Source organism: Chironomus tepperi, unplaced genomic scaffold, assembly GCF_022539635.2.
Source record: "Chironomus tepperi strain 1889 unplaced genomic scaffold, CSIRO-AGI_Ctep_v1 contig_225, whole genome shotgun sequence".
NCBI lineage: Eukaryota > Metazoa > Arthropoda > Insecta > Diptera > Chironomidae > Chironomus > Chironomus tepperi.
In genome coordinates, this window is record NW_027226347.1 from 18,785 (window position 1) to 30,324 (window position 11,540).

An 11,540-nucleotide genomic window follows, 5' to 3' on the forward strand; every position below is an offset into this window, starting at 1 on the left:
ACAAAAAAATAAATCGAATAAATAAAAATAAATAAAATTTAATGGTATCGATTCCGTTCGAGATGAAGATGTAATCGTGATTTGACTATAAAAAGTCAGTCATAAGAATATAAAATATGTTCATCAAGGGCACCCTTCTTGCTGTGCTTTTGTGAAAAAATTCCTCAATCCAACTTTATCAAGAGCGCCGTAAGCTGTTTGTAGAATTTCCTCTGACGGATGTTGCTCCCGTGTCAATAGCCATGAATTTTCAGTATGTCCATAACGACCAAATTCACGGCACGACCATAAGATTGCATAACTTGTATAATCAGTGTTTAATATGTTAATTGTGGCATTAAATCTCTGGATGATGTCAGGAAGCACTTCAAAATTCAAATAACTCGGCAACAAGTCATACCGAACTGCAAAAACACCGACATTTTCACCTTGCGTCAATTTAAATTTTCCCGTCAATGTTTCGCGCCGTTGTGTCCTAGAAAGCAAAAAAAAGTATACGGAATGTCAAGTGCCACTTGCGCTTCATCAAAAAATTTCATTTACTTACAATCGATTTGTGTACTCGTTATTGACATAAATTTTTCCATTATCAAATCGGTCGAATGTTACAGATATGCAACTTGCAATGTAATCTCTTACTGTATAGAATCGCTCGACCTCAAACCATTGTCCCATAAATTTCAACTTTTGAAAATCTCTCATTGGCTTGAACTGATTTCTACATCTAAATTATATGTGCGAGAATTAAGCCTTTTAAAGCCAATTGAGTAGAATAATAAATGAACTTACCTTCCAAATGCCGGCACCTGTCCATCAGCCTTCAAAATGACAATCAAAAATATTATAGAAATTATTTTCGCACTCATAATGAGGTGAGAAATTCCGCGTGTCACCAAAAGCCCAGATAAAATCCAACTGATACAACAGCATCATGTGGAAATATCTCTCAATGTTGAGAAATTAATTCCGACGTCTAGTTTTTAGAGGATTTTTGAAGAAGAGTGGTGAGATAGACAGTTTGGTTGGTGTCCAGTAGTTGTCAAGGAATGGACACGGAAAGCTTGCTTACTTACTTTCCTGACTGTATAGATCATTTGTGATCCAGGGCCCCTTATATGCCTAATGCTGGCTCTATTGCTGGCTTTCGTCTGTCATGGAGCTTGTACAGGTCTTCTTTGAGCTTGTACAGGTCTTCTGATAACATGTCCAGCCCATCGAAGTCTGTTCACTTTGACTCTTCTTCACTTTGACTATAATCTGAATTGGGGTCACATTCTGTGAAATCCAAGTTCAGAACAGACGTATACCGACCTGAAGTTCAGATTTCTCGACTTTTCTACCCCGAGTGGCTTAAAGGAAGGAAACATCAATTACTGATGGCTAGATGGTAGCCTGATTAATTAGTTGATTGACTAGTAATCCATATGAGATGGACTAAACTAGACTGCACAAAAATGTCGAATTTTGAAGGTTTTTTTTGTCACCGTCTGCATTTCACAGCAATACTGAGCATGATTTCCTAGCTAATTCTTGCAAAATCAGCTCATAATTGCTATAATAGTAAATAACAGCTAACTTACTGTATGACTTGATAGCTACTGGATCATTTTCCCTGACTAGATAACAAGTAGGTCACCATACGTAACAACTGACCTAGTCAAGAGATACATCACACTAGTAAATGCGCCTCAGCCACTAAAACAGTAGCACGTTGACTATATTTTAATTTCTATACACATTCACGAATAATGTGATTAGAGAAGAAACGGTACAAGTTGTAAAAAATATATTTTTTTACACATCTATGATAAACTTTCAATATTTATCTTCCTCCTTTCTTCTTCTCTCTCCATGTTCATAGATCGAAATTGTTGCTGATGTTGTTGCAAACTCAAGTTTCTCGTGTTTTTGTTTTTTTTGTTGTTTTTGCTTTCTTTTGTCTTAACAAATCTAATAGCGTGAGCGTGTAAAGAATGAATGATGAAGAAAAGAAACACACACGATAAGATTGTGAGGTATGAGAATGTTACGGCAATAAGAGTAGATGAATGAGACGCATTTTAATGGCGATTTTATGGAAATTATGGATGTGGTGTTTGTAGATATTGAGACTAGGGATAAAAAAGACGCATTTTAGAAAGAGCAGTATGCAAATTTTATTAGGTTGGAGATATTTACATGAACTAGAGCTCAAGTACTAGCTTTGATGTGTATTTTGAGGCTGAATTTTAAATCTTCTGAATATGAAATCCGAAATAAACAGTTTTGGTTCAATAGTTGCATTAGACGCCACGCTCTGTTGTTGTTTTCAAGATAGGGTTAGACCAAAAACCGAAGGTCTGCATTTAATATGCCCTGGCCTGCAGTTTTTTCTGTATCTTACTAACTTACTTACTTTGCTGGCCGTACAGATCAAGTGTGAACCATGGCCTCTCTCAATTGGCGCCTGAATACTTCCGCTTATTAATTACTGATTCCAAGTGTGATACTATCTATTCTATAGCTTATAGTCTATCGTACACAGCTGAGTTCTGCAGTTTAGAACGAACCCTGTATAAAGGCGAATTGAAGAATTTCCATCTAAAAAAATTGGATTTGAGCCTAAGAACTCACTCAGGATACACAATTGATTATATAGATGTTTTAAACAAGTAGCTTGCAATAAGTATGACTTTTACTGAAAATTGTGAATTTTTACAATATATTAGGTTTCTTAGGATTAGAGTCTGGCCAATTAGTTCCTACCATGTGTCTGACCCTTAAAACTTGCTAAAGAGTCAAAAATTGACCCTTTTGCATTGAATCTTGCCCAAATTGAAAATTTGGTGTGAATATGATAAGAAAATCGAGGCCAAATTCGGCTTTTCCTAGTGATTTTTCATCCCAAATAAAAAAATCGAGGCCAAATTCGGCTTTTCCTAGTGATTTTTCATCTCAAATATGAAAATCGAGACCGAATTCGGGTTTTCCGGGTAATTTTTCATCCCAAATATGAAAATCGAAGCCAAATTTGGCTTTTTCGAATGATTTTTTTATCCCAGATATGAAAATCCAGACCGAATTCGGGTTTTCCGAGTGATTTTTCATCCCAAATATGAAAATCGAAGCCAAATTTGGCTTTTTCGAATGATTTTTTATCCCAAATATGAAAATCCAGACCGAATTCGGGTTTTCCGAGTGATTTTTTAACCTAACTATGAAAATCTAGACCATATTCGGCTTTTCCGGGAGATTTTTCATCCCAAATAAGAAAATCGAAGTCAAATTCGGCTTTTCCGATTGATTTTTTACTCTAAATATAAAATTCGAGGCCAAATCAGGCTTTTCAGAACGATTTTTCATTTCAAATAAGAAAATTCAGGTCAAAATAAGAAGAATTAAATTAAATTCGGATTTGTAGTAGTTATTTTTACATTATTATAAGAAAACTAAGGTAAAAAATTACAATTTTAAGATATTTAACATTAATTTCACATATTTCACAAGAGAATTTAACAAAATAATCCTTATAATATTTTCCATATAAGTACAGTAAGTACAGTAGAATAATTACTGTACTTATATGAAAGTACAGTAAGTACAGTACAATACTTACAATACTTACTGTACTTGTATGAAAGTACAGTAAGTATTGTACTGTACCTACTGTACTTACTGTACTTGTATGAAAAGTACAGTAAGTACAGTAAGTACAGTACTGTACCACTGGAGTGTCTGACCCTTGATTGAATCTAACCTAATTTCCTACAGTAACAGATATTTTTTAAGTTCTTACGAAAAACCCCAACAAAACTTCCAATGCTCAACTCTACAACATGCTCTATCCTCAAAAACTCATCCATATCAATTTAAACACATGTATGCATTATCTAAGCTGAACACATAGAATCACAAGAACAACATAAATGAAAAATTTCTGATGATGTATGCTTCCATAAACGAGAAAAAAGGCTTGATAAACTTTCTCATTGTTTGACGCCTTTCCAAAGAAAAAAAATTTATTCATTTCTTTTACTGTTGAGTTATTTTAGCGAGCGACTGAATGAAGTAGCAAAAAGCAAGAAGACAAAACAAAGTCTTTGATAAACAATTTAATGGATAAAGTTTCTTAATAAAAATTCTTCGAAAGTGAAAAGCATGAGCAAATGTTGAATGTTTTTATGCGAGCTGTGGAAACAATTAGAGTGAAAGAAAATTCAAGGAAATTTAAGTCATAATTTTGGTTAATGATGATGTGATTTGCGTGAATATCAAGGAATTTATAGTAAAATTATTAATCGTTTGGTTTGAGATTTGGGGTGTCTGAGTAGAGTAGAATCTGGTAGATTGGGAAAATATATAAGCGAATCTCGTAGTGGAAGAGTAAGGATCCTGCTTGGACATTGTTGGCTATATCAAAAACATCAGCATTTTGTAGAGATTTAGGGATGATACAACAGATCATCGATGGAAGTGTCATTGATATAAGCAAACCCTACATTATAATATATTCTAAGGACCCTCCGGTCGAGTTGATAGGTAACCGATTTAAAGTCTTTAGGTAAAGTTAGATAACATTGTACAGATTGTTATCCGAATAGCCGAAAAGGCTTCTGCTGTATTTTAACCGGGAAACTGCTGTACTTTTCAATCTTGCTGCTGTGTCCCGATAAAGCTCGATAGTGTCAAACTTAGAATTGTCCTGATTTTTCCCAAAACTGCGAAAATCATCTGATCATTATGCTATTCCTCATTATACCAAAACGGAAATTTCGCAGGATATCTTGGACCCAATCCCGGCATCAAGAAAGCATCCTGGTCATCCTATTAATCGATTCAAAATTCAATATCAGGCGAGATTGAATCTGACATAATGCCGAATACAAGTCGAATCCAACAACAAGTCAGTGTTACGACGTCATGAAGGGCAGAATGTTGGATCAATTAACAGAATTGAACTACTCGAGTTGATGATATGACAACATGCTCACAAGCTGTCGACTCTGTGATTCTATTCAGATACTACAATATTCTAACATAACAATTCAGCGCTAAGTATTGCTTTAAAACGAGCAAAAGAGCTCTGCAAAATTAAATTTTAAAGAAGATGTTAAGCTATAGACGTGTAATCTGTTAATGTCTTAGCATTGAAATATTTTTTATGTACATCTTCTTTCACTCAAAATATTTGCACATACATAAAGGAAATTTTTCATGGAAATTGATTCGGGTATGAACAATATTTGACATAAAATGTTATCGTATTTTTCCGCTCACTAAGGCAATTCTTTGTTGCGTACATCTTTAAAATACAATGACTTGACAATGAAGATAACATATAGAACAATATAAATGAGCGTCTGACATTCTATTACATAAAATATAGATAAATTCAATTCTGAATGAAGCAATTTACACAAACAATTTCATTCAACATATAATCCCAAAATAAATGCAAGCTATGCACAGCAACAGAACATAAAGTTGATAGAGATATAAATTTCCATTAACATTTCTTATCGTTACTAAAGTACTTTTTATTATTACAAAACTTGTTTTAAACTCACAATGAGGAATACAAACAAAAAATTATTTTCTTAATTTACTATTGGGGGTTGTTCACTTATGATGTCCAAAATTGAGATTTTATGGCTGTTCTTGGACTAAAATGCCAGAAAAACAGTAGAGGATGTCAGTGACTACTCTCAACAAGTCTTATCACCAATCCTTCTGGATGTCGTTAGCTTCTTGGACAAAGAGTTTGCCAAGAACTGCAGTCCTTCATTTTAGATAAGCAGACATGCAGTTCTTGGCTGTCCAGGGCTGTAGACCTGCATTTACAGCATTTTAGATGGGCAAGATTGCAGTTTTCGACTGTCCAAAACACCAGATCTATGTTTACTGTCTCTAGACTTGCAGTTCTAGAACCCAATTTAGACATCATAACCAAACTAAACCCAAAACTTAAAATAAATCAAACAGTCGCTTCTGTGCTGTTGAGTTCTGTCTTCTCTTCTGAAATAATTGTCACATTCTCGGTAACATTTTCAGTCTTTTCATTGTCTTTATTTTTTGTAGCCGGGTCAATTGCTTCTTGTATTGGAGGTAAAGTCTCGCAATTTTCTTGGTCGCTCTTGACGAAAAATGACCGATTCATTTTGTATTTGTCTAAAACACCGTAAGCTGCTTGTAAAATTTCTCCTCGTGGATTTCGCTGACGGGACATTAACTAAAGAAGATTATGAGAAATAATGGAATGCTTAATTATTGAGGATGAATTAAATTACGGAAGTATAAAACTTTGTTTCTAAAAATATCTCTAACGAGTATCCATTAGACTTGATAATTTGTATAATGTAAGTTTACAGCAAACTTATTTTTAGATTCACTCAAATGAAGTTTTAACGACGATTGAATTATAGGATTGTAAATGATGTGATAATGGATGTTATGTAAACAATTTGTAATTTTTTATTAAGCACGAAAGATTTTTATTAATAAAAGGGAGCTGGGAAGTGAAATGATTGTACGTAAATGACGTCTAGAATTGGATTTATTAACAATTCAGACCTTAACCATGAGCTCTACATAAGGAAATGGTTACACTCGAATAGCACAGGTCAGTTAATCGATCAAATATCTGTTTTGAACCAAGTGAGGCTCCTACTTGATGCCGGCATCAGAGTAGTGTTATCCTTGCATAGTACTGGATATAAACTGAATCCAATAGTAAGTCAGAGTTATTCCGGCCTGAGAATGGATTCTTGATTGATTAACCGTCTTGTCCTATTCAGGACAGTAAGGAAATAGATAATACAGTTAAGCTACGTCACTTACTAAGCAGCCTTTAAATAATCCCCAATTAGGCTTCTGTTCTTAACTTCCACTCCTATTCCACTTAAATTTCAATCCTATTTCATGTCAACCACTTATAATTCCCCATAAAATATCCAATTTACTCACCCAAGCACTTTCAGTATGTCCTAACGCAGTAACATTACTGCACGACCAAATAACTGCATAATTCTTATAGTCAGTATCAAGCACAACTAAGATAATTTAATAACACACACAAAAAAAGTTGCAATGTCAGCACATGTCAATTAACATCATCGTAGTAAGCTTACCGAGAGCTGCATCATAGTTTAATGGAAACGATTCATATCTGACATTAAATCTGCCTTCGCCTCCCTTTCCAGTGATTGAGAATTTACCCGATATGATACGTTGAACGTTGTTACTACAAGAAATAAAGTTGATGGTAATTTTGTGATAGATATTAAGGAACAGTAAAGTTATGTTTTACATCCGATTTGTGTAGTAATTTTTGACATAAATTTTTCCATCAGCTCGTCTCTCATAATCAGCCGATATGCACTTTGAAACGACTTCTGTTACCGTAAAATATCGTTCAATTTCATACCATGAACCCAAAAATTTCTCTTTATCAAAATCAGGCATTGCGTCATATTCTGGACATCGTCCAAAACTTGGTATCTGTGCATTTACACAGCATAGCTTTAAAATGGTGAACAAAATCAACAAAATTTTCACAATCATTCTTAACCTATCCCAATGTCAATGAAATTATGCACTTAAGAAGTTTGTTTCTGTCTTCACGGACTATCGATTATACCTCACAATGGAACTGATCAAATGCGACTAAAGTAAATTAATGTAATCATCATCGAATTTATACTTTCGAATTAATGTGTTTCACAGCTTGTTGTAGAATTAACGGTAAAAATTCTTTGCCAGGTCGCATTACAAGAATATTGTTCTTTGGCGCTTTAATATTATACACATTGTGTAATCATATCAAGCGTATTTAGATGTTTACACAATTCTTCTGTTTTTCTTTTCCACTTTTTTTTGTTTATAATGTGTTAGCATGAAGATTGGCTGAGTGGTTAGGGCGGTTTGTACGTTTCATATAGTTGTTGGAATTAGAATTATCTTATGTTATTATTGGGTGGGTTTTGTCAGACTTTAGAAAATATGTTTAAAGAAGCCGCAAGATTTTGAACAATTTTCCAATCTATTAATTGAGTAAAACATTCAATTTTGGAACCCTTTAGGTTTAGAATACTTCATTAATTTATAATCCTTACAATACCCTAACAGGCAAAGAAACCAATTCTTTACCAAGAAAGCATGCTCTTAACCTGTTAGATATTCTCTCAAAATCTTAGTAATGTAGTAATTTAAGAATTTGGTATTTAATCAGTATCAATCATCTACTAACATTCAGGAGAATCTCAAGATATGCCAAATTAACCATGTATAAGACATATATCCATCCAAATATACAATATGGTTCAGAGTCATGGAATATGGCTGCTGCAGACGAACATGTAATTGGTGTCATTAAAAGGAGGATACTCCAAGTCATCTTGGGACCCAAAAGAGATAGAAAACAGTATAAATGACGATTTATGTGGTAGAAGACCTCCAGAAGCTCTAAATAAGGTCTTTAAATCTTACTTTTTAAATTGTATATCCCGAACTGGTAGAAGATTAGGAAGAATAGAACTGTCTTTAGACATTCCATACGCGCGGCAATGGGCCTTCGTGCCTAAGGAAGCAAGTAAATGGTAAAAGAGCTCACGGACGATCAAAGAATTTGTCGATAGAGACAGTAATTCACCTGGTATTAGAAATTTAGAGACGGAAGAGACGGAAGCTAGCGATGTAGCCATCTTTAGGTGCCATCTGAGGGACGCCGTTGATCACAATTGATCTGTATGGCCAGCGAACGGCTTGATACGCAAAAAATCTAATTTTTTTGGATCAACTCGGCGATATAGCGGTGTCCTAGTTCCAATATTGTACAGCTCATATTTCAATCTCTAATCTGGGTCATTGTGACTGTAAGATACAACTTAGCCACATTTTTGGTACCATCCGATCATAAACCTTTTAAACTACCATCTCACTTCATTCCAGACCTCATTCCGTATTCTTGTATGATATTGATACATTGATAGATTTCAATTCAGTACATATCTCAACATTTACTGTGGACTGTTTATGTAAATTGTAAGAATAAACATTTTATTTTTTCCTTTCTGCCCGTGGTTCATGTTGAACATTCGGTATCTTTAGTTCCAATCAACATTATCTATTGTAAACATTTCGTACTTGATATTCTTATTCTTCTTCTTACTCCATTCCATGAATGAGCAAGTAACAATAATGATAGACAGAAGGAACGTGATATGCAATTTAAATGGAAATCATGAGAATAGAATATTCTTTATGTTATAGCCGTAACAATGCAGACCAAAATGAAATGGCAACTAGTGTATCGGGTAGAAACCCAATGCGGATATATTCACACCGTTCCATAAAAAGCCTCGCGGGTAGGCCAAGCTTCGCTTGGCACATGTTTGAGGGATCAGGCTCCAGCGGGTAGGCCAAGCTTCGCTTGGCAAATGTTTGAGAAATCAGGCTCCAGCGGGTAGGCCAAGCTTCGCTTGGCAAATGTTTGAGGAATCAGGCTCCAGCGGGTAGGCCGAAGCTTCGCTTGGCACATGTTTGAGGAATCAGGCTCCAGCGGGTAGGCAAGCTTCGCTTGGCACATGTTTGAGGAATCAGGCTCCGGGTAGGCTGCTTCGCTTGGCAAATGTTTGAGAAATCAGGCTCCAGCAGGTAGGCCAAGCTTCGCTTGGCACATGTTTGAGGAATCAGGCTCCAGCGGGTAGGCTGCTTCGCTTGGCTAATGTTTGAGGAATCAGGCTCCAGCGGGTAGGCCAAGCTTCGCTTGGCAAATGTTTAAGGAATCAGGCTCCAGCGGGTAGGGCCAAGCTTCGCTTGGCACATGTTTGAGGAATCAGGCTCCAGCGGGTAGGCCAAGCTTCGCTTGGCACATGTTTGAGGAATCAAGCTCCAGTGTGGCCAAGCTTCGCTTGGCAAATGTTTGAGGAATCAGGCTCCAGCGTAGGCAAGCTTCGCTTGGCACATGTTTGAGGAATCAGGCCTAGCGGGTAGGGCAGCTTCGCTTGGCACATGTTTGAGGAATCAGGCTCCAGCGGGTAGGCCAAGCTTCGCTTGGCACATGTTTGAGGAATTAGGCTCCAGTGGGTAGGCCAAGCTTCGCTTGGCACATGTTTGAGGAATCAAGCTCAAGCGGGTAGGCCAAGCTTCGCTTGGCACATGTTTGAGGAATCAGGCTCCAGCGGGTAGGCCAAGCTTCGCTTGGCACATGTTTGAGGAATCAGGCTCCAGCGGGTAGGCCAAGCTTCGCTTGGCAAATGTTTGAGAAATCAAGCTCCAGCGGGTAGGCCAAGCTTCGCTTGGCACATGTTTGAGAAATCAGGCTCCAGCGGGTAGGCCAAGCTTCGCTTGGCACATGTTTGAGGAATCAGGCTCCAGCGGGTAGGCCGCTTCGCTTGGCACATGTTTGAGGAATCAGGCTCCAGCGGGTAGGCCTGCTTCGCTTGGCACATGTTTGAGGAATCAGGCTCCAGTGGGTAGGGTTGCTTCGCTTGGCACATGTTTGAGGAATCAGGCTCCAGTGATAGGCTGCTTCTCGCTTGGCACATGTTTGAGGAATCAGGGTCTAGTGTAGGTAGGCTGCTTCGCTTGGCAAATGTTTGAGAAATCAGGCTCCAGTGGGTAGGCCAAGCTTCGCTTGGCACATGTTTGAGGAATCAGGCTCCAGCGGGTAGGCTAAGCTTCGCTTGGCACATGTTTCAGGAATCAGGCTCTAGGTAGTAGGCCAAGCTTCGCTTGGCAAATGTTTGAGGAATCAGGCTCTAGCAGTAGGCTAAGCTTCGCTTGGCAAATGTTTGAGAAATCAGGCTCCAGTGGGTAGGCTGCTTCGCTTGGCAAATGTTTGAGGAATCAGGCTCCAGTGGGTAGGCCTAAGCTTCGCTTGGCACATGTTTGAGGAATCAGGCTCCAGTGGGTAGGGCTGCTTCGCTTGGCACATGTTTGAGGAATCAGGCTCCAGCGGGTAGGAAGCTTCTGCTTGGCACATGTTTGAGGAATCAGGCTCCAGCGGGTAGGCTGCCAAGCTTCGCTTGGCACATGTTTGAGGAATCAGGCTCCAGTGGGTAGGCCAAGCTTCGCTTGGCAAATGTTTGAGGAATCAGGCTCCTGTGGGTAGGTGCTAAGCTTCGCTTGGCACATGTTTGAGGAATCAGGCTCCAGTGGGTAGGCTGCTTCGCTTGGCACATGTTTGAGGAATCAGGCTCCAGTGGGTAGCTGCTTCGCTTGGCAAATGTTTGAGGAATCAGGCTCCAGCAGGTAGGGCTGCTTCGCTTGGCACATGTTTGAGGAATCAGGCTCCAAAGCGGGTAGGCGCTAAGCTTCGCTTGGTACATGTTTGAGGAATCAGGCTCCTAGCAGGGTAGGCCAAGCTTCGCTTGGCACATGTTTGAGGAATCAGGCTCCAGTGGTAGGCAAGCTTCGCTTGGCAAATGTTTGAGAAATCAAGCTCCTAGCGGGTAGGCAAGCTTCGCTTGGCACATGTTTGAGAAATCAGGCTCCAGCGGGTAGCTGCTTCGCTTGGCACATGTTTGAGGAATCAGGCTCCAGCGGGTGGTACAAGCTTCGCT

General features: G+C 38.1%; 1 protein-coding gene across 1 annotated transcript; it reads right to left on the reverse strand.

Moving 5' to 3' along the window:
- Nucleotides 1–63: 63 nt before the first annotated feature.
- On the reverse strand, nucleotides 64–7,579 carry LOC139091145 (uncharacterized). Its single transcript, XM_070641088.1, has 8 exons — nucleotides 7,286–7,579; nucleotides 7,107–7,219; nucleotides 6,943–7,028; nucleotides 5,960–6,208; nucleotides 4,739–4,803; nucleotides 790–915; nucleotides 548–724; nucleotides 64–475 (listed from the first exon to the last, which is right to left on the reverse strand). The coding sequence occupies exons 1-8, from the start codon at nucleotides 7,537–7,539 to the stop codon at nucleotides 124–126; spliced, it is 1,422 nt and encodes a 473-aa protein (XP_070497189.1). The 5' UTR covers nucleotides 7,540–7,579; the 3' UTR covers nucleotides 64–123.
- Nucleotides 7,580–11,540: the final 3,961 nt, after the last annotated feature.

Excerpts from the sequence above, each read along its gene's own strand:
- LOC139091145 (XM_070641088.1), bottom strand. The coding sequence starts at position 7,539 with ATGATTGTGAAAATTTTGTTGATTTTGTTCACCATTTTAAAGCTATGC. Across the intron at positions 916-4,738 it reads CCTGCGAAATTTCCGTTTTG|TTGGATTTTATCTGGGCTTT; the intron begins GTATAATGAGGA and ends CTGTTGTATCAG. Across the intron at positions 476-547 it reads AACGAGTACACAAATCGATT|GACACAACGGCGCGAAACAT; the intron begins GTAAGTAAATGA and ends TTTGCTTTCTAG.